The 23,992-nt window shown below is 39.7% G+C and overlaps 1 protein-coding gene across 7 annotated transcripts in view; it reads right to left on the minus strand.

Moving 5' to 3' along the window:
• CABIN1 (calcineurin binding protein 1) overlaps positions 1–23,992 on the minus strand; it is a 204,319-nt gene that overhangs the window by 37,458 nt on the left and 142,869 nt on the right. For all 7 annotated transcript variants that reach the window (XM_054006388.1, XM_054006393.1, XM_054006392.1 and 4 more), the window contains 4 exons: positions 14,153–14,316; positions 11,944–12,040; positions 9,767–10,411; positions 8,870–8,944 (listed from right to left, as the gene is read on the minus strand). In XM_054006388.1, coding sequence (XP_053862363.1) covers positions 8,870–8,944; positions 9,767–10,411; positions 11,944–12,040; positions 14,153–14,316 — 981 coding nt within the window. The remainder of the gene's footprint in view (positions 1–8,869; positions 8,945–9,766; positions 10,412–11,943; positions 12,041–14,152; positions 14,317–23,992) is intronic.

Below are 23,992 nucleotides of genomic sequence, written 5' to 3' on the forward strand. Positions count from 1 at the left end.
GTTTTCCCATCAACCAAACCAATTCACTTGATGGGGGGAAAAACCCCAAATTGTTTCAGCAAGAGGACAAGCAACTGCTTAGATAAGAAAGATGAGGCTTTCACTATGTGTTAATGACCAGCAGACTCTGTCTCAGCAAAATTAGTGACTAAGAAATATTGTGAAGAAATTAAATGCTCCATAATCTTTTGTTTGGGTTTGCATTTTATGTCTATGTCAGCACCACATATTTACTTCTGTAAACTCATATACACGTGCCAGTACCTGGGGCCTTAATGGAGTAAATCTGGAATTGCTGTAGAAAACCTCTTCCAAACAATTTACAAAAGTATAAAAGTAGATAGAATTACGTTTTAGAAACATGGAGTATCTGTGTTATTTAACTGAAGTGAATCCTCTTTACATTTTGTGAAACTGGAAATCTAGTGTTCTAGGTGTATATTTATGTCTGCACTGAGGCACATACTGCATGTTTTGTCCAGTTCAGGATCATCGAAATATGAACATATTCGTTTGCTTTTCCCTTAATACCGTGCATTGATACAATGGTATCTTAATACAATTACTGCTAGCAGCCAGTTGTATGATAGCTCCTTTTTGGAGAAGTATAGATCTCCGTAAAATTAGTTGCACAGAGAAATGAAGTATGGGAAATACTTTCAGTTGTGGGGAGAGGAGAGACAGGCAGCTTACCACAGGCTCAAGCAGATTTTATGGTATGGCTATCATTTTTTAAATCTGAAGATAATAAATACACAGATAATCATAAGAGGTTAATGAAACAAATTGGTCTTTTAAAAGGTAACCAATACAGGTTCTGAATAAGATATTTTAATACTTGTATTGAAAGTTCATGTATGTTAATAAATGATAAAAAAAAGAGCTTTTAAAAAAAATCTTAGTGTCAAGGAAGCACAGCAGAATTCCTGTAAGAAAGTACCTGAAATAAATCAATTTTCAAAAATGGACCTTGCTCATTTTAGCTAGCATTCAATATTAGGATTAAAAGTTATTCCGCTAAAACAAAAATAAATTTCTTATTGCCCTGCAATAAAGTTTGGATGTTGCTTCTGTGCAGAAAACAATCCATTCTACATCTTCTTTGACTCCCTCTCTAATCTTTCAGTTCCCATCTATATGTCTGTCTTAACCTGTTAAGCCCCTTTGGTTTACAGCACCATAATTTATTATTACTGAATGTTTTAAATTGAAGTTCTCCCTCTGGGGAAAATGTCTCCCTTGTCTACTGCAATTCCCTCTTCTCTGGTGCCACCACATACATGCTCTTGAACTTGAATAGTTTTCCCCACTCACTTTGTATTGTGACCTAGTAGGACTGAAGAAGTTAATTTCTCCTATGGGACAAGGGAATAGGAGATGGGTGTTGGTTGAGTAGGCATGTCTGGGTTGGTATGAATGAACGCTCAAGAACAGTCAACATATGGATGGAGTTACCTTGGAGAGATAATAGAAGACCAACAATCAGACACTAACTGGCAGCCAAGCGATGCAAAACACGAGACAGCAGCATGACTAGAGCTTGAAACAAAGAAGTAAGATGCTAGGAGGCTGCAATAAGAACTCTCCTGCCTAGGACTGTGGGAGGGATGGAGTCCTGGATGTTTTTGAACCAAAGAAGCATGTTGTGCTGACAGCATGGACATGTGTAAGCTTTGCTTTTCCATTTTAAGCAAAAGACCCTAAAATACTGTATTCCAGTTGATTAATAATGCTGACTTGTTTTGAAAAGGCTTTCCTGTGTCACTGAAAACATATGCTGTTTGCATAGCTCCCAAAAGGGCAAAGTATCCAATTTTTTTTGGACTCAATGGAGCCACAATGAGAAATAATGGTGCTGAAGCCTGGACTCAGTCTTGGAGTAGTGGAGCTGTGGGGCAAATAAGTAGAGGCCTAGGACCTAGCACTAAAAAAGGTATACTCCGAGAGAAACAATATAAAAGTTGAAGGCAAGCTTTCCCTTTGGATCCAAGATATTTGGTAGGAAGACTGTTATTGTCTCATTGTTTCTTTGTATTCTGTTTAGCCAATACACGGTACGTGTAGGACACACCACATTAATATTGTATTATATTTAGCATGTGGGCAGTTATGTTAAAATTTTTGTTCATTTATTTCAAGATATATACTGTGCAATGTGAAATGATGCTTTTGGCACTAGTGAGTACAAAACTGGCAAAGGCAAGATACATTAATGGTTTGTCTGGTACAAGTTTGGGAGGTGCCTTCATGCCTATTGGTACCTAGTATGTGGTAAACAAGAGATGAGGCAAGGTACAGAACAACAAACTAAGGAACTTGTACAAACTGGTGGGTTGGATCTTAGGTGACATTTGAAGTGCTTTTGTCTTGTACACAACCTTGTAATAAATAGAGGTAATTCTGAGGGTGTATCTTCGAAACACCATTACTGTGTAAGAGGAAGATGCTGCGAGATAAGAATTGTTTCCCAAAAGGAGGGGTATGTATATCTCCTTTTCATGTTGTACTATTTTGTCTTTAGGCAATACACTGGCTAAGCTTGGCTATTTGGTCTTTTAACATTTTTACTATTGAACTGCAAATGTAGTTAATCAATTGGCTATACATTTTAATCAGTAATTCCTGCTCCCCATCTGTCTTCTCCCCCTGTTGTTTCTTGTCTTAAAACTAAGACTGCGGGGCAGGGACTATCTTTTTGTTCTGTTTGTAGTGCGCCTAGCAAAATGGGGTCCTGGTCCTTCGGAAATACAAATAAATCATTATATAAACAAATAAATGGTATTGTATTTCTCAAGCTAGTTTGGCAAGTGCATTTTTAATGACTGGCCAAATTTAAATAAAAATAAACTGGTTCAAATCCTCTCTGCTTCTCTTAACTTTCTCAGATGACTGAAATGTTTCTCTTTGCCATATCACCCAATAAGATCACATAAGAGAAGCAGCAGTTAAACAAACCTTTACGGGTTGTCTACACTAGAGGGGCTTCAATGGCATAGCTACTTTGCTGCACTATGCTCCTGTAACCCCGTAATGTAAATGCATCCTACAGTGACTGAAGGGGTTTGTCAGTCACTGAAGGAACTCCCCCACCCTGACTGGTGGTAGCTAGGACAACAAAAGCATTCTTCCATCAACCTCGCTGTGTCTTCACCAGGGATTAGGTTGGCATAGCTAGAACACTTGTGTTGACTTATTTTCCGCTCTTCTTTAAAGAGACATAACAAATACCAACGCCCCTGAAAACAATGCTGTCAAATTTCCAGGTGGAAAACTTCCCTGATGGGGCTGGAAAAAAGTTAAAAACAGGTATTGATTGGACGTCCCATTCAGTCACTAGTTCTGGCAGCCAATGAAAGTCTTCAGAACAAATATGCATGCTGATTGGCTGTTACAGTTGTAAAATCTGTGCTACCTGTGGCCATGAAAGAAAAAACCCAAGATATTGGCTTGTTAAAAACGGATAAAAACAACAGAAAAATCACAGACCTTGTAAATCTATTTTCCCATCCAAACCCTCCAGTAACACAGGCCTCTCTCCTTGGGTTGCTGCTGTTTTACACATTAGCACCATTTGTTTACAGGAGGTAAATATTTGCTGGTTTGAGATAAAGCAGGATTCACTCTATTGGAACCAGACAGATGTCCCTTTGAGTAAATATTCTAGTGCCTGCATATTAATCCATGGCTTTGTACTAGCAATAATATGTCATCTCCATGCTATTCAAGATCATATCCCCAGCAGAAGAGAGTCAAACTGACTATGTTGAGTAATCTCTAAAATTCAGATTTCCACCTTCCCAAAAGGGAGTCCCTAGAAGGGTTTGAAGAAAGGCATACGTTAAGTCATTTCTAATAAAACTTACTGTCTAATTTATTAGGAGAACCTGTGTTGTTCCAGTGTACTCGGATATCAAACCTGCTCTAGTAGTTGCTTTCAAGACTAAATTTGTTCGCAGCGTTCTCCCATCTCAAACTTTAGCTACATGACTGAACAATGAATGACTTTGCTAGAGGATCTGGTGGTAAACTAGTCACATTCCCAGAATCTTAGCATCCTACAACTAACATAACTCAATTGGTCATGCTAATCTTCTCAGAACTCTACTTAGCAGCAAGTTATTTCCAGGATGAAACAATAGCAGGATGGATAAAAATCAACTGTTTTTGAAAGAAAAATAAAAAAATGTTTTCTTTACATCAGATTTTTTAAATGTTGTCATTTAAATTATAAGTTTCTCTTTTTAAAATTAAACCTGTTATACAAAACATATTAGAGTCTCTTAAAACATTTACATAAAAAATATATGTTGAATCCGTGAGCCTCTATAAAACTTTGAGTTCAAGGCTGCTTTTCCATATAAAGAAAGGATTAAGGAAAAAACATCTAACTTTTGAGGTCAAGCTTAATAAATAAAGCACAACAGGGCAGCCTAATTGAAGAGATTGTCTCATTTCAAGAGCTAGGCGAAAACTAGCAATATAAATTCCAGTCACTTTCACTTAGGCATATTTGAATATTTTCCCAGGCTGGCCTGAAATAATCAGTTGAATTCACCGACTACAGTTAGTCCCTCAGTTTAATAAATAATTTAGCTGTAAATGTGAAACATGTTTTGATAAGAGAAGTTTATGTATTCAAAACATTTAAGGTTGTTTTGTTTAATAAAAATAAATTTGATATGCCATTTTGTGTGATTAATTAAATTCCAGTTACCATCCCAATGAGGCTTCACACAAATCACAAGCAAGAAGCTAATTACCTAGTAAATAAGCAATATATCATTCACCATTTCCTAACACACTAAAAATGTACAGTTAATAAGAATCTGAAAATACTGAGCTATACAATTTCTTTAAAAATATATATGTATACCAAGTAGTTATTTAGTAACAGTTAACCCTCCTAGAGAGCAAAAAGTTGTACCAAATCTAGTGTAAATGATCTATTTAGTTGTAAATCAACAAATTTTAATGGTTATAACAACCAATGAGAGTGCACCTTTCTTTAGAAAAAAAATGAAGTACAAATGGAAAAGTTGATTAAAACTGATTATTTAAATCAAGGCTTTCCACTTGGTTATTTAAATCATGATTTAAATCAATGCACTCTGAACAAAAGCATGGTTTATTTTAAGAAATTCACTACTCAGCATATTAGTTTTACAATCCAGGTCACAAATCAGACTAACATTTTTTGTTTTAAAGGAAAAATAAAGACATGATTTGCCTTCTGATCCCAGATTTCTTTATAAAGAAACAAGTTAAAGAGTAGACTATATGGGAAGAGAAAAAGTCCCTGCTGTATTGCCACTTGCACTATTTGTAGTCATTTGTGTAGTTTTAACAGGAAAATGTTACTGGCTACCTGATGGGATCAATATGGAGAACAAGACCTTCCACTGAAAATCAAATCAAGAGAGCCTCCTGCACCTCTTTCTACCTCCTTCCTTCAAGAAATCAAACAATTAGTTCTCAAGAACCTGTCAAATTGCTTCTTAAATGAATCTGCATTGCAAAATACTCCATAAACAAATTGAATACAGAGTATAAAATGTAGTGTCCTTGCAACTATATGAGAAGTGTAATATTTAGCACATTGGACTATCTGCTCCTACTTCTCTTGTCTGCTTATATTTCTAGGAGAAGGAAAGAGATCATTTGTTTTATCTTGTTAATACAATTGTTTTAATAAATGCTAATAATGCCAATAATGAAAATCCACTACCATCACTTCTAAGATTCTACACCTGTAGTGAGTATTGTGTATTAACAGAATGGGAAGAATTCTTGCAGCATAAAACATTAAACCAATAGCTTCACTCCCAAATTGAAAAAAAAAAAAATTAAGTTGGTCTATGTGAAGACAAATGGTCTAGGCCTTTAAACCAATTGTTCTCTGAGACATTGTTTGACATGCTAACTTTACAAGTGCACCTGAACAATAAAAGGTATGTTTGTAATACATATATCAAGCAGAAGAGGACAAACTTCTATCAAGACAAGAAAAGGGATTTTAGTTAATGAGTGCTGCTGTAATCCTAATGCTTCAGATTTTCATTTTTCTAATTTATGTTATGGCACTCTACATCTAAGGAATGATTAATTTAAAAAAATAGAATAGAAGCCCAGGTTTAAATATCCTCAAGTGGTGTGACTGTAGAAGTGCAATATGCTCAGGTGTCTTCTGGTTTCTGACCTCTCTTGTTCACAGACTAATGCTAATTCTAGAAGCGAATTTCTGGTTATCATGCCTGAGGCTAATAAGAAATTACGGTACTTAAGTTATAAGAAAAGTCCCGTCTCAAGGACAGCAAAACATTTCTTTTGAGTAGACAGAATTAGTGAAAGCCCTAAATGCATGACACAGAAGCCTCCTGTCTTCATGTTACCCATTCATTCATCAGAAAGACCTTCATCCCCGTTCCTATTGTGACAGCTTTGTGGCCTTCTTGAGAGAGGGTGCAGTTTGACATTATTCAGGCTGTAATGCAAAGATCAAACAGTAACCCCATGCATCATCATAGAACTGTTGATCGAATTGTAGTCATCGCTCTACATGAATTTAATAGATTTCTAAAAAGACTTTGACACAGTCGATAGAACTGTCTATTGGAAATTGCTGCATCACTATGGAATCCCCCAGAAATCTGTGATTATTCTTCAAAGCTTCTATGAAAATATAACATGCCAAGTAATACATAACAGCAAAGTGACTAAGCCACTCAAGGTAACTACCGGCATCAGACAAGTACATCTTATGTCACAGATGACTTTCCTATTAGTAACAAATTGGGTAATGAGAAAAACCACAAACAGCCCAGGGTTTGCAACAGACTTTCACACAGAAACTAGAAGACCCTGACTTTGCAGATAACATCAGCTTGCTGTCCCATACCCACAAAGATATGCAAGCTAAAACAAACCATCTCCAGACATATGTTACTAGGGCTGAAAATCAACACTAGGAAAACTAAAACCATGAGAATCAACCCCAATAACACTTTCTGGGATTAGCGAGACATAGTAGGTAAGGTAATACCTTTTACTGGACCAACTTCTGTTGGTGAGAGAGGCAAGCTTTCGAGCTACACGGAGCTCTTTCTCATGTCTGGGAAAGGTACTTAGATCTTTATACAAATACAAAATACAAGATCAAACTGATAGAATATATGCTAAGGGACCATTCTGGGATTGACATAGAAGAGGTCTGACACTTCACATATCTTGGCAGCATCATAAGCAAAACAGGTGGAATAGACGAAATAAATTAACAACTAGGGGTCTCAAAGTTATTTGGAACAGGGGAATTTGTCTTTATAGTTTGAGACATACAAGCATGCACATAAAATTGCCATAAGGTAGGGAGAGTAAGCAGATGAACCCACAATGGAAGTCTCTGGGCCAAAATCAGCAACTTTAACTAGCAGTCTAAGTAGACTGTAAAACAGGTGATATAACTTGAATTGATTAGGTATTCAGTAGATGTGAAAAAATAAGTGCAACTTAATGATCTAGGAGATGTGTGTGGGATTGTAGCAAGAAAAGCAACTAAATAGGTAGGTGTAGGAGAAAGCATACCTCCAGCTTATCTTTCATCCTCTTGTTAGTTCTTTTCCTGCTCCAGACTCCGTGGTGTGTAAGTTATACTCATTTTGCAACCCCCATTAAATACCAAACTGATACAAGATACACAACTTTACCACTTTCATCCATTTTTCAATGTTCTTATGAATGAGGAATATATTATATTTAAGTCATGGCTGAATTTGGCTCAGTATGTATGCACAATTCCTCATTTTTGGTGCAGAAAATCTCACCCAGTGGCACTTTTTGTATCTAGTTTTACAATTTTAAAATAATACTTCTACCACTTTATATCCTAGGAAAGCAATAAAAAGTTTCTAACTTGGACTTCTTTAAATATTTCAAACAAATTTGTGTTTATTGTTCATACATTTTTGAGAGCTGTCAATCTACAATATAGCTAGATTTTTACATTTTGAAATAATGTATAAGGCAGCTGAGTAATATTTAAAAACTGGCTATTAAGTAGGCACATTGGGATTTTTCCTAGTTGTACTTTAGAGTCACTGTTTCTGCTCTTAATCCATGTGTGCTGATGCTATAAACCATAAAATCCTGTGGTTTTGCCAACTCTATGGTTTGCCAGCAACATGAATCACCATAGGACACACCTACTGACCTGTTTGCTCTTTCTTCTTGGCTTTAGGTCTCTCTCCAAGGGTAGGTAAATAACCATCTGCCTTCAGGTTCCACAGCTGTTGCTTGGAGTACAACCCAGAAACCACAGAGTTGCTGGGTGACCATGAAAAATGAGACCTTTACATATAACAATACGTACAGATCTGTTGCTGCTGGTCCAAAGGTTTAGAAGATTTAGATAGAGGAGTCATTGTAAAAGTACGGAAATCACTCTGATTTCCACTGTTAGCTACCTAGATCTCTCATCTTAAATCAGCTCACCTCAATTGTACAATAGATTACAAGTCATCGCAATCCCGCAACAGCCTTTGTAATGACTGATATCATAAAAACTGATGAGGGGAAAGAGAGTATAAAGGGTTAAATAAATAAATTTCAGCCAGTAGACAAAGAAAAAAGGAAATGTGACAAAGGGCTAAGAAACAAATAAGAATTGAATTATCCTTAGCAACAAACACTTGATTAAACATTCAAAGTGTGAAACCCCTCCTCCCTCGACCTCCAACGATACTTGTTCCTCAAAAACAATGCTAAGAGGAAGTAGATGTTTCTTATGTGACTTACAGACCCTTGTCTGCTAACTATCAGACCATAAAATAACAGTGTTGATGATGGTAAAGGGATGAAAGAATGGTTTAGTGCTTACCTGTTTCTGTGCTGAGGCTCCCATATGCACCTGACAGAACTTGACTGCCTGTTCCAGGGCTGCTTCCTCATCCACCTGAATAAAGAAGGACACTTGATGAAGCCAGGATGATTTAGTAACTGGCAGAAAAGCTACACTGATTTCAGTGCAGCAGAAGCAGGCCCTTGAGTTCCAACACAGTGTGGGTTTGACTTTGCATCTTGCAAACAATGCCCTTGTCCCGGCAAGAGGCTCTGTGGCAAAGTGCTTCCTTGCCCAGAGGCAATTTGGTGGGATGGTAGGAGGTCATCTGAAATATGGGGCTCCTTTTATATTTTGCTGGATACGGTGTTCACTGTTGCTCTCTGGTTTAACCAGATTGATTAATATGTCAACAGTGCAATAGGCAGATTCAGACTTTATGCTAACAAAGCCACTGCAAAATTTCACGCTGGGAAGAGCTGAAGGCCCACTCTCCCTATTGCCCAAGTGCATCAACTATCAGTGAATCCTACTGACCAAGGAAGCAACAAACATAGTCCCTCTTGCACCCCTCTCTGCCAAGATCATAAACCAGAAATGTTTGTTAAAAATAGTTGTTTTAATGTACCTTACCTTATAGATAGGACATGATGCAACTCCAAAAATTAAGAGCTCCAAAGTAAGGATGCATTAGGGATTTATGTTCCTAACATAGGTGACATATTTTGATTAATAATCACTCCCTGCCATCTTGAGTCATAAAATGACAATGGTAACAGAGAGACAAGGTGGGTGAGGTAATATCTTTTATTGGGCCAATTTCTATTGATGGGAGACAAGCTTTTGAGAGAGACAGAGAGCTCCTCTTCAGGTAACAGAGGAAGCTGTTTGCCCAAAATCTACAGAGAAAGTTGAACTGATAGTAAAATCACTTGCCTGTTTAATCAGCATGTATGTTTCTGACATGATCTTCTCAATCCTGCCCAGGTCATAGGCCATGACCTTCTGACCTTGTTGCCACACCCGGTAGGCATCCAGTAACAGAGTTTTCCCAGACTCTGCATCATCTAGTAACTTCCTCTTTCTGCTTGATCTCTGGACAGCTTCCTCTGCAGGTGCTGCCTGAACAGTTCCTTTAGCTGCCTGCTGTTGTTGCTGTTTTGAGCTGATACTTAACTCCTCCAGGGAGAGTTCTGCAGTCCTGCTTTCAGGGGTTTTGTCCTTTGAATTCCTGCCAGACTGAACACGATCTGGCTCAGTATGTTTAAAGGAAGAATCAATTTTTTCAGGGTCTTTGGAATATCCATCAAAATCCATGGGCTCAACTGAGCCAGGCCTGAGAACCTCTTTCATCTCCTTGTCATTCTTATCCTCTTGTTCCAATGTGTCCATAGCATTGAGGGTTTGTCCCTGGGTCACTTCTTTTACTCCATTCTCAGTACCACATACTGCTCCATCGGAGAAAGCTGGCTTTTTGGGAAGGACCTCCTTTCCCTCTTCAGCACTAGCTTTGTTGGAAACATCTGTTGTCATCTTTCCTAACGCAAGGCTACAAGATTTGGAACCTTGATCTTCTGATACCTTTAAAAAAAGATCATCCTTTTTAATTATCACTGAAATCAGAAGAAGCTTAGTGTTTGAAAAGCCAACTACAGGTAACATGAAGGCTGACAATAAGGACCATTGTTGTGTTGCTGTCTTTGGTGCTAAAGAGAATGAGTTTATTTAGTGTTCATTCTTGCTTAGTTCTTAAAAAAAAAAAAAAATCTGTTAAAATTAATTCAAGTCACTAGCTTTAAGACTGGTTACAATATTCTGATGAAAAGATCGCAGTTGAACCAATAGCATAAACTGGATAAAAAAATGCAATGGAAGGTTTATTTTATTCTTAAAAATTCCTTTTGCTGCTTCAGTCTATGCCATATATTTGATTAGGCAAAATCAGGGTTTAGATAGCTAGAAATTTCCATCATACTGCAACCAAAACCAAATTATTTCTTTTGGCACCTAAACACTAACATCAATTTCATAATCTTCATTTTGGTTTCTAAGACATAACCTTCTCTTGTGGTTAGAGGCTTAAAAGATATCATGGACTCTGATCTAACATTTGAATGTTATGGCTTTGCTGTAGTGAAATCTATCTTTGGAATATCACCAGAGAATACCTTCTCCTCTTTCAGACCACAGCTGATATCAAATGCTACTGCTGTCATTCTTACTACATCCAGATGGAAGAACTGCAGTACATATAAAGGTCCAACTCCTTTAAACTTGTTTTCAGTGAGTTTATTAGCTTGTATTCTTCTTAACCAAAGAAATCCTTAGACCAGAGCTCTTCCCTTGATTTGTTTGCCTAATATGCTTCCAAGTTCCAGTAAAGTTAGTTTGAGGACTTATCTACACAGCAAATTACTGCATGGCAAGCCAGGATGTGAATCTACAGCACACTAGCTTGCTGCACAGTAACATCAATGTGGACACTGCTACATTGCAACTGGAATGCTGCTCTACTCTAGGACTTTCCTTGCACTGTATCCGTGTCCACATGGGATGCTACCGTGCAAAAAGCTGGTGTGCTGTAGACTGGCATGCTGGCTTGCCATATAGTGACTTGCCATGCAGACAAGCCCTGATACTGATTTAACTTGCAGACAATATGGAATGTTGGATGCTCACTGATTCAGCAGTTTAGCTCTTTTTCAGAGAGACATGAGACATATGGCTATTCTTTTATTCCTTTCACAAAATGACTGGACTCTGAATGATACCACTTAATGAAAGCTATAAACATAACTAACATGCATGTGGCTGTGAAGAAAGAGTATTAAAGAAACAAATCCAGACCTACAGAGTCTAGGTTTATTCTGCTAGCAGAGCCTCTGGTCGTGCTAACTAAAGATCCTGGGCCAGATTCTGCTCACTAGCATTGTTTTTACACTAATGGAATTACGTGGGGGTAAGAGCAGTTATTTCTGACTTCCACAAGTTTAAGGAAAAGCAGAATCAAACCCACTCTTCATGAATGTCTCTGGTTTTCACGACTGAGCAATAGGCCACCACTGCACTGCACCACTGAAGTTTTCTGGGCAGTTGCACAGATGCTTTCTTACCTCTGTCAGCTCGTTGAGTGTGTCCTCCAATACTTTCACTGTGAGAACAAAGGCTCTTTGTGCAAGAACCTGGCGATCTGCATCCCGTAAGTACTTCCTATGCCACAATCAGAAGATAAGAAAGGAAATTAAGCATCCAAAAGTTCTAGGGTTTTAAAAACAAGAATAAATGTAAACTTTCTAAAAAAATAAAATCTGTTTAGAACAGATGTTGCAGGAAAAAAGCCAGCAAAAATTTACACTTCTACACCAAACTGCTTCAAACTTCCCTTATATCCCTCCCAAGTTTGAGAGGCACTTTGTGGAGAATGTATTTGTATTGGCAAGACACTGACAGTATTATCTATAGCTGTGAAAAATGTCAGAAATGGTGCACAAATTTTCAATACCCCTCAAATTCTGACCTACACTATCTTTGTTAGTCAAAATCTAGACTTCTCCTGAGCAGAGGATGTCAATTATGCAGAATTGGGTTGAATTGCGAGATGGCTTTTGTAACCTGGATAAATGTCCATTTGAGGCTAAGGGAGGATCAACAGATTATTTTCACTTGTGTTCCAAGTTGCCTTTGAATCCAGATTTCTAGAGTTAAAAAGCTAGTGAATTAACACATATAATTCCTAATGATTATTTACATTAAATCCTAACTATTTACATTAAGTGCCACAGAAAAGTGCTGTGAATTGGCTGGAACCTACTTAAACTCCATATTTAACCCCCCCCCCAATGAAACACTGTAGCCTCACTGAGTTGCAATTCCTAATTGTGTATTTCACTTTAAAAGAAAGTTTTCAGAGAAAACGTTCTCAGCAACCAGCTTCACCCACCCAGTGTGATGAAAAACAGCATTTCAGCCTCAAAGTTGACTATTTCTAACCAGCACTGGCTACAAATGCAGGAACTACATTTAGTCAGAAATGCACCAAATGTGTATTTTTTATAGCACTTACCTAATCAAACCATTTTGTTTTGTTTTTTCAAATGAATGATTACTGAATTGATGACAATTCTCTGATTTATTACAACTGACAGTTTATTTGAATTAGGTTAAAGTCAAAGAAAAACCTCCTTTAGTAAAACTAAAAATATCAAATATAATTGGCACATGCTATATATACACCCCAATATTTTCACTTTGTCGGAGAAAAACACTCTACTTCCACAACTTACAGGCACCTCACGTAGCTATAGCTTGCTCTGGTTGGCACAAGCGGACCATATTTTAGACAAGTTAAGAATACTCTAAACTTCAGTTTAGAACTGTAAATGATTATGCTGCATTTTGAACACAGCCATGGACTGTCCTGGTATAAATTTAAAGCCTTCTGTCCTCCAGTACTTTTGATATGCTAAAAATTAACATATTTTTGGCTGCAACTTTGCTGAACATGTGATCACATATACATGAATGTACTGCACCATATGCAAACTCAGAAGCTCTCACACACTGAAAAACATACACAGTGAGCTGTGTAATGCTTCCAGCCACCACAGCCTGTTACCATCCATCTTAATTTCAATTTCTTAAAAACTGCATCCTGTACATATTTCCTTCTCAGTAACCAACTGAAATTTTATGGGGTTTTTAATTTATCCTGCAATATTTAAATTCTGGCCTTTCTACCTATATATGCAGCCGACATTAAAATGGCACTCTTTCAAATGTAATTAAAATTAGATCACTCCTGTATTAGATTAACTCCTACATTGTGGCAGTTGCCAACAGCCAGTTAGGGGCTAGTCAGTCACTCAGGAATTGCAGGGACAAAGGAGTGTCTGAACCTCAACTCCTGAACATGCCTCCTGTGCCAGAGGGGAGGACAGGGGCGATATATGCTACTATGCTGCCTCTTGGACACCTATGGTTCTTCTCATATAAGAGGACTCCTCAGGTCAGGTAAGCCAGCTCAATGGCTGCTTTATGCTGGAGGAGTGTAAAGCAGCTCTGGTAGGGATAAGAATCTGACCCCAGGAGTTCTAGGTCTTAGTACCATTTTTAAGCATAGTCAAACTGCCTCAGAACCATAGTAATTCACTCTCTTGAAATATATTCTTCCTTCAACAGAAATGTAATTTATGGTGTTATAGATCAGGGTTTTATTTTTATTTTTTAAAGCAGTTAAGGATTTTTCCAAAGAAACAGGAAAAATGGGGGGAGAGAGGGGAAAATATTCAAAATGGAAAGAAAAGACTAAACGTATGGCCTCACTTTCCCTGATCAGGTGTCCTCTGCAGCATGGACGAGACTTTCAGCAGGGTGTTGTAATCCTTGAGCTGAGACAGCACATTCAGCAGCAGGACAATGGAGCGGTTCATATGAGATGCAAAGCTGCCCGGGCGGTCAATTTCATCCACGGGGATTCGCCAGATTCCCTGCAAAGAAATCAAGAGAAGAAATCTCTAAAGATGGATCCATGGTAAAAGACAGAACAGAAAACTAAAAATATGGACCAGGTTCCTCTGCATTCTGTGGATACTGTTTCAGCGTGAGATGGGGTACAATGAATGAACTAATGCAATGGTTCTTTAAATAAGGAAATTTGGATAAGGAACAGAGTCTTACAGAATCCACAGTACACACCTTAGATATATTTGCCAATGAATTCCTGAAAAAGGTAAGAGAAGGTTAAATATTATGAGGGTTTTTTCTGAACCTCACCTAAATTCAAAGGTTTTAGTGTTTTGGTGTTACAAAAAACAAATCTCATTATCAAACAAGACAAGCTAGCCTATCCTTGGACCCGCAAATAACATTTTTCTGATCTAATTCAGAGTCTCTCAACTGTCAGCCAGCTATTGTAGGAGTGTATCTTCAAATAGATTGTTAGCATAAAGGCTTCACCTGTTTGGTGGTTGCCAAGCATTAGCCATGGAGCAACCAACCTTTGGTCTGGTACCAATAATGTGATTCCTTATAATTCAGTTTCCCCACTAGCAAATTTTAAACACACTTGTGCTCACATCCTGAACTCTTAACTAAATCTCAGGAGCCAAAGAAATCTTTGGGAAAGACACTGGCGACAAATGGATAGTTATAATTAAATTATGACCAGTCAGCATTGATTTTGCAATGCTTAACAAATCTGAGGGGACTTTTCCCCCCCATATTAATAAAATGTGTTTAAGATGGATGTTAACCAGATTTTAAAAATTATGTTCAAACAATATCCATACATCAGTAGTGGTGGCAGAGATCACTGACTGTCTCCATCTAAATAACAAATACTACTGTTGCTATGCCAATACCAACTCTCCCACTATTTCCCTTGTTCAATGACAGAAATTCTCGAGGGGTACATCTGCAGACTGGAATCCTCATCTTGACCATGCCGTTTAATAAAGTAGTAGGAAGAATCTCATTAATTTGAGAATACCTGCTAAAGAGGTGAACCCTGCTTTCCAAACTTGTCCAGAGAGCAAGACGTACAAATATTTAATCTTTCATGCTTGTTTAAAGGTTTTGTTTTGCTAATTTTAGCTGTACTCTAAATGTGAGCAAAGTTCTTTAGAATTTATTACAAGGTGGAAGTGAAGAAACGGATTACAGCGAAGAACACATGATAGCTGAACATCAAAAACAGCTATGTAAAAAGCCTGTCCACAGTAGGTCTGCCTCCTACTCCTTTTTGGTGAATTTGCTGTTCCACCCCATATAATTTATTTATACATTTGTAAACCTCTTATACTCCCACCCTATTATTTGGGGGCCAACTTCCCATGTTTTCAAAAGAGAAGCACTGAGTAGAGCTATGCACAATGCACAGAGGTTGTCCTGCAGACTTCTCTTGCTTTCCACACTGCTCTTCTTTCCAGCCATCTTTTTTTAATATCAACACTTCCCCATTCTTCCTTCTGCTTCTTCCAATTTTATCAGCAAACTTCATCCCTTTATTACAGGTTACTTATTCCCGTAAACAGAATAGTAACTACAATTGTTCTGAGACCAACCTTTGTGGCACTATTGTCACTTCCCTCCACCCCAGAGGTGGGCAAATTTTTTGGCCGGAGGGCCACATCTGGGTATGGAAATTGTATGGCAGGCCATGAATGCTCACGAAATTGGGGGTTGGGGTATGGGAGGGGGTAAGGGCTCTGGCTAGGGGAGCGGGCTATGGGGTGGGGCCAGAAATGAGGCGTTCAGGATGTGGGAGGGGGCTCTGGGCTAGGACAGGGGGTTGAAGTGTGGGGGGAGGGAGGGGAAGGGCTCTGGGATGGGGCTCGGGATGAGGGGTTGTGGGGGCAGGAGGGTACTTCGGGCTGGGACCAAGGGGTTCGGAGGGCAGGGGGGGCGGAATCAGGACTGAGGCAGGGGGCCTAGGCATGGGAGGGGGTCAGGCTCCAGGCGGTGCTTACCTCAAGCAGCTCCCGGAAACAGCGGCATGTCCCACCCTCCAGCTCCTACGTGGAGGCGTGGACCTCACTCCCTGGGGGGAGCGTGAGGGCCGGATTAAAATGTCTGAAGGGCAGGATGTGGCCCCCGAGCCATAGTTTGCCCACCGCTGTTCCACCCTCAACTGCTACTTTTCACAAGCACCCTCTATGTTTTGATAAAACTGTGCTATCAAGCAGCTCACTATCTAACACTTATTGACCTTGTAGATTAAAAGTGAAATATTACATTGAAAGCTTTCTGAATGCACAAAATAAGTCTGTAGAGAGAAAGGTCTCTTGGTTGTAAATATTTTTAAACTATTAAAGCCCTGTGACTATGCTTCTTGGCTTCACCTGGATGCACTAATTCTAAAGAGGATATACAAAGAAGCAAGGTTATAATTAAACTGGTTCCCACCAAATCCTCAAAGGGTTAGTTGACCTCAACGATGGCAACACACAAGTAGATAAAAACAGTCTTCCCAGCTGAAGCAGCCCTACACGTCGATTTACTGTTCATTTATAAATTAATCATACACAACTCTCTATCTCATCTTTCACTTGCATTATGTAGCTCACTCAGACCAAACTTTAGGACATGACACCAGTAGACAATGCTTTCCCCCAGCTTCTTCCCATCTGCCCAGTCAACATTTTAACTACTTTCCCCCACACACTGGGTATCAGCTGGAAAGTTAGAGAATGACCATTCTACAGGTCTCCAAGGACTCTTTGTTTGAAAACTAAAGTGCGTGGCAGGATTACCACACAGTAAACTATTTTACAACATGTTAGGATATCAAATCATCTAACCAAAATCACTATCGGGAAAATAACTTTCAGGCAGCATTAGCCGCTTGTGGAGAAAGGCTCACCTCCACACACTTCAAGCCTCCAGAATGCTCAAGTTCAACTGAGCACAGTTTACAGTGTTTCATTTCTACAGTTATGGTATTACCATATTTTGGTACTGAACAAGTAATAATGTACTTTGTACAGTCCTACCTACATACAGACAGATGTTACTGTGATGAAGAAAATAATCCAGGTGCCATACTTACCTTTAAACTCATCTCCTTTTCAATGTTCTACAATTACAGGGTGAGAAAGAGATTGAAAAGGAAGATTCCTCATCAGCTTTTGCACTGACTTTTCATCACTGTCTTGCAATGAACTATACAGCTTCATACAAGTGCACTTAATTAACTATGACTACTCCCCTATGCTATCTACTCATCTTGTCTTCAGACCCAATCGTAAAGCATAAAGGAATTTGCCGTTAAGAACCAACTACCTTGTTTGCTTTCCTTCAACTGTACTTTTGCATTGTGATGGGAAAAAACACCAGATGTTTAAGCAGTCAACCAGAATCGTACCAGGGCCTCCAGCTGAAGCCGAATCCTGCTCAATCTCACAGTCTGAGCTGAGTTAAAGATACATCCTCATCCAGAGTACTCCCAGAAGAATCCCACACATATAGAAGGATCTAGCCAAGCCTTCCCTGGCTGTCATCTATCTCCAGGGAAAACGTATTTCTGAATTCAGAACACAAGAACTGCAATAAAAAAATCTGCTATTTTTAAAAGCCTATTTTTCAGCAATCAAAGAAGCTGGAACTCTTAACTAGAACAAAACACACCGTATAGAAGCACTTGCTGGAGCTGCCATGGAACCAACTGGAGAGCAGACAGGAAAAAGTTACTCAGTCTGACTGACATACCATTAAGTTTTCACATCATTTGAAAAGTACATTTTTTAACCAAATATGCCCTTTAATGTACTCAGACTTAACAGTTCAGACATTTCAGACCCAGCAGAGACTGACAACATTTGCAGTCCTCTTCAGGGTTTCTATTACTTATCATCACTATCCAGGTCACTTGGCAGAGGTTCTCCCATCCAGTCAGTCACTGAATGGAATTTATGTTCAAAACACCACTCTGTTGCACAGCTTGTGTGTGCTGGCCACCATTCTTTCAGCCTTAAGGCTCTCCTCCCTTCTGTTACAGCCAACAGAGCTGTTTACATGAAACCAAGAGAAGGAGTGAGAAGCTTTAAAAAGCTTCAAATGCCTCCAGGGTCCCAGAACTCCAAACCTTCATAAACAAACACTCTGCTCCCTCCTAACAAATTTTACAATTCTGTTTTGCATTGTTAATAAAAATCTGCAGCTAAGTGAAAATCTGAGGACAACATAAAATAAACTGAATTTTACATCAAAATAAATACCACAAAGAATACTGTACTGATTGCATTGTTCATTTTCACATTTATTTCAGGCTGCTTCAGAATTTCCATTGGCTGCAGAATTCAGCACTGAAGCAAGAGGGAGGATGTTGCTGCAGTATTCAGTTCCAGCTTAATGCAGGGTACATGAAGGCTTGTGGACAGGATTCAGAAAGTATCCATTGTGCCCATCTCAGCCATTCTGAAAGCAGATAGGCAGGGAGTGCTATCTGCTCCACGCTGCTTACCTTAAATTTTTTTGAGGGAAGGGATTCCCCAGGGATTAGGAATATCTCTTTGGGGAGAAAAAGCAGACTGTCCTCAACAAAATGAGGCTTCTGTGGCTTTCTACTGACACTACACAAAAGCACTCTAACAGATTAAATATTTGAGAATTCTGGGCACAGAGCAACCTTCTCAGTATGCAAGTTACTGGATTAGCTATAGAATTTCTGGTCTTGGCAACAGTTCTTAAACGAAAGGAGTGACCCCATGTCACACTCAAGATGTTCCATCCAGTTGTGATGAGCAATCCCCTGAAACAATTACACTGTAACTATAACAGAGTCAGGGCCTTCAAGTTTCATTAGGGTTGTCTCTCCTGCTTCCTCCATGAACCTCTCAAGAGCGCAAATCACTCCAAAAGGGGGCAGAGACAGGGTCATGACCCTTTTCCTGCATTGGCCCACAGAGGAGCACATAAACATCAGATAGGAAGGAAACATACTGGACTCCTGAGTCAAACAGGCTCTCTGACCACAGTTCTAGGAGATGTTTTTCTTAAGGTATTGATTATATAAACTAAGACACAATAAAACTATTAACTAAACAAAGCAACCCGAGAGAGCCCAAATTCACCTAAAATGAAAGCAGCTAAAACAGATAATGACAAGCTGTTTGGTGCTGACATCGGAAATTGAAACTCTGTTCCATTTCAGCATGAGATTACAGAGTATAGGAAAAGTAGAAAGGATGCTCTTTCTTCACACATCTGTCCTTTTCTAGCAAGGGACAATATTCCTTCTGAATATCAACCCCTGGTCCTGCAGATTTCTATGGGTGAGCAAGGAAACTTGTTCTTCTCATTTCCATCTCTCATACCATCTTAACTGGCATCCTCTATCCAGAAGTTACTTCTAGTATTTTCAGAAAGAGCAGGAAAGAAGAAAAAGAATTCACATTCAAAGCTTTTAAGAGAGCTAATAAAATTTACAACAGCATCCAGAGGGAAATGCATACGTATTTCCTCAGACAAGGTGGATGAGGTAATATCTTTTATCGAACCACCTTCTGTTGGTGAGACAGACAAGCTCTCAACCTTGCACGGAGTTCTTTTTCAGGTCTACATTTCCATATTTTTCTGGTATTCATTTCCGTCTCTCATTTATGTTTTACACTATTTGTTTACAGCCACCTGTTTCACTAAACACTTCTCTTACCCTCAACTAGAAGGCTGTGTTCCCCATCTGGAACTCTTGATGATGCCTGGGATTAATCTCCAGGCAAGTGGAAATCTTGTGAAGACCCAGAATGCACAAAAGAGGGGCAACCCCCCACCTCACCCACAATTATAAGAACATACAGACAACACTCGGGGCAAAAGAACAGACTAACATTAGTCAACCTGCATAATAACCTTGCCAACGAAAGCACACAGTCCATGGACTAATCAAAAGTCCATAATAATACAGCAAACCAACTCTAGATGGAGGGAAGCTATTGACTAATACTGCAGCAATTCAGATCTACACTGTTCTTCATTGCACAGCAGCTTAAAGTCTGGAACTGAACTCTCTTAACCAAAAGGAGTGGCCTCTAGTTGCATTAAAGATGCCCCTGTCCACTTATGAAAAGTGTGGGTCATCTCTGTGGACATTAATATCCTAAAGCTACTTTTTAAAATCTGCTTCTAGCATGAAGTTTCCACAACGCCCCCTCTTTGCTTCCCCATGACATCTTTTCACAGTAAGATCTTCCCACATGATCTAGACCAAGACAAGACCTTGGATTCAGGGGCTGGAGAGTAAAGGAGTCAGGCTTGAGCTCTGTGGATTACATGGCTGTATTTTCCCTTCTAGAGTTCAACCCACTTCCTTCAGCCAACAAAGTGCAATATAGGGTAATAAACAGAAGTATCCTTAATCCTTGTTAATAGGTGTTGCACCATATAGTGTGGGTCTTGAAGACATCAGTGAGCTTGCTCCAAGAGCGATAAATTCCTGCTGGCTTGGAGAGCAGAGTCCTCAAGGTCTGAATCTCTGGTCCACCTAATCTTTCTTGATAAAGTAACATTTCTCTCTAATCCTTTCTTCTAGTTGCATTGTCTCCTGCGGCAAGCTTTTCTTATAGTCATCTCTCCTTTTAGCTCTTTCATATTTTGCATATCTACTGTTTCTCTCTCTTTTGATCCTCCTCTTCCATTTGCCCCTATTCCTTTTCATCTATTTTGCAAACCAGATCCACTTTCTGTAATATGGAAATACAGGTGGGTGCAGCAAAGGCGGTGAAAAAGCTGAAACAATTCTAGTGGGTATATTAAAAAAATATTATATGAAGTTTTACACCCCACCCCCCAGGTTGTTTTTTTTTTTTTTTAAATAAGAACTCTCCTGTTTCCTCTGGGTAATGATTCAGAGAAGGCTTGCCAACCCCTCTAGAATGTTTTAGAAAATTTCTTCCAATTTGCCATTTATCTTCCTGATATGGAAGAGCGAGAGAACATCAAAAGTGCCATGATACAAAAGATGACATTTGGTCAGCCTGTGGGAGGGGAATAGAGGACACAGCTAATTGCCCCTCTTCCTCACATTTCCTTTTTAAGAACTCTCAGAACTGGACTAGCATTCCATATCCTACCTCAGATCACAAGCAGTACATCCATAGCTACATGTGTAAATACTGCTACTCTTCTACTTTTACTCACAGCATTTGGAAGACTTACATGTAGAAGGCCAGGATTATGCATAGCCCCGTAGCATTAATTCTGAAGAAGAGCTGCCGGACCAAAATGGTGGTGTGAAAAAAATGCTCAGCCTGTCCCCACATCAAATGTCAGTGGGAAGGAAGTAGTAAGGGAAGATGACAGAGAACCTACACTTGGAGCTTTTCTGTTCCAAACAATAGCAATTTTTTAACTTGAGTTTTAAATTTAATATTTTCACTTCCTAGAATTAACATAATTTTACAAAGCTGAACACACGGTTACTGTTTATAGGGAGTTAGATTGGTTTTTACCACATGAAAAGCACACCCAAACTATCTGTTCAAAGAGTGTGTGTGAGAGAGAGAGAGAGAGAGAGATCAGAAAGGGGGAGGGGGGGAGGAAAGGGTCAGAAAATATGAACAGTCATTTCCTCCTGAATAAGCAATTATCTAAAACCAGAAATGCCTTGTTAAGATGATGAGTTAAGGGTTCAGGCAAAATTAGTGAAACAGAAACTGAGGTTTGATAGCCTTTGTGAATGTTGGCTTTGGTCATTTGCCAGTTGAGATCTAGGGATTTTTTGCTCACAGAAGGAGGAGACTGGAGTTTTTACTCAAAATGTTCCAACATCTAGTTCAATTTCACAAGGATCTCAGCAGAAATACTAAAATATACTCTTTTCATGGAAATGCACTAGATCAACAAGAGATGGGGACCATGCAGCCATTCTGTTCAGTGGCTTCTGTGGAACAAAGATCAGGGAAAGGAGGAAAGGAAAAATAATTCACCTTGTGCTGTAACTTCAAGTGCTGTCCCTGTGGGAGCTCCACTTTAGGTCCATATGCGCCCCTGTGCTTTTGGTCAGAAATTTTTGGTAGCAGTGTACCTTTTGCCTGTGCATGAGCACTACAGATCCTCATGCCCCATAACAAGGCTATATAGGGCTGCAGAGGCGGACCGCCTTTAGCTCCTTCTCTACCGCAAAGCCCACAGAGGTGGCTCCGAAGCAGAGTGGAAGAGAGCGGATAGCGGAACACACAACGAGGGACACATCTTGAAGAACTCCAGTTACTGCACAAAATGAGTAATCTCTCCTTCTTCGAGCAGTGTCCCTGTGGGTGTGCCACTTTAGGTGACTCCCTAGCAGTACCCCTTTTAAAGAGGTGGCAGCTTCAGAACAGAGTCCATCGCTGAAGAAAGAACTGCGTTGCCTACTGCAGCTTCTAATTTTGCTGTATGAATTAAGCCACAGTGGGTGGAAACTGTGGGCACCGAGGACCATATTGCAGCCCTATAGTTTTCAGCAACTGGAACATCTTTGAGTAGAGCAACAGATGTAGAATGTGATCTAGCAGAGTGCGCAGTCACTTTTGGGGAGGTGGAACCTCAGGATACCCATAACAGGCAATAATGCATCCAGAGAGCCCTTTAGAAAGCCTCTGAGTGGAGACAGGCATTCCCTTAGCCCCATCTGCAGTGGAAACAAAGAGTTTAGGGGCTCTTCTTGAGAGGACTCGTCCTGTCCAAGTAAACAGCTAACAGGCTCTTAACATCTAGAGCAGAGGTTCTCAACCAGGGGTCCAGGGCCCCCTGGGAGTCTGTGAGCAGGTTTCAGGGGTCCTCCAAAATAAACCAGAGAGCAAGGCCAGTGTTAGGCTCACTGGGGCCCAAGGCAGAAAGCCAAAGCCTGAGCCCCGCCATGTGGGGCTGAAGCCAAAACCTGAGCAACTTAGCTTCACAGGGCCATCTGTGGCTTGGGGCCCTGGGCAATTGCCCTGCTTCCTCCCTCCTCCCCCCCAACACCAGCCTTGGCTTTTAATCTACTGGCTATGCAGAGAAACAGTTGCTGTGGCACAGCTGGGCCATGGAGTTTTTATAGCATGTGGGTTGGGGGCGGGAGGAGGCTCAGAAAGAAAAAGGTTGAGAACCCCAATCTAGAGTATGAAGAGCCAATTCCTGTATAGACTAATGCCACTTAGAAAAAAATGGAAGATGAACAGTTTGGTTGATAGGAAATTCAGGGGACACTTGGATGAGGTCGCAAAGATATCTTCTCCTTGGGGAAGGAAGGAAAGGGAGCATCTGCCATTAAAGCCCCCATCTCCCTAACCCTTTCTGCAGAAGTGATGGCCACCAAGAAGGCAGTCTTCATAGACAGATGTAGCAGCAAGCATGTAATTAGTGGCTCAAAGGGCTGTTTCATGAGAGGTTAAGAACCAGATTGAAATCCCTATGTGGAGCAGGGGCTCCAATCTGAGGGAAAAGATTGATAAATCCTTTGAAGAATCTCAGTGTGGTTGAATGAGTGAATACCGAGCAGCCTTCTAACAATGCTTGGAAAACTTATTTCCGCTAAATGAATCTTGATGGAACTCATAGAAAGGCCTGATTTTTTTAATTCGAACAGGTAAACCAAGATTGAGGAAAGAGACAACTGGATAGGAGAAAGATGGCACTGGTTACACAAAATGTTATATTTTCTCCATTTTCGAAGGTAAGTATGCCTAGAAGAATCCTTTCTGCTATTTA

The sequence above is a fragment of the Malaclemys terrapin genome, chromosome 16 (genome assembly GCF_027887155.1).
Source record: "Malaclemys terrapin pileata isolate rMalTer1 chromosome 16, rMalTer1.hap1, whole genome shotgun sequence".
Lineage (NCBI taxonomy): Eukaryota > Metazoa > Chordata > Testudines > Emydidae > Malaclemys > Malaclemys terrapin.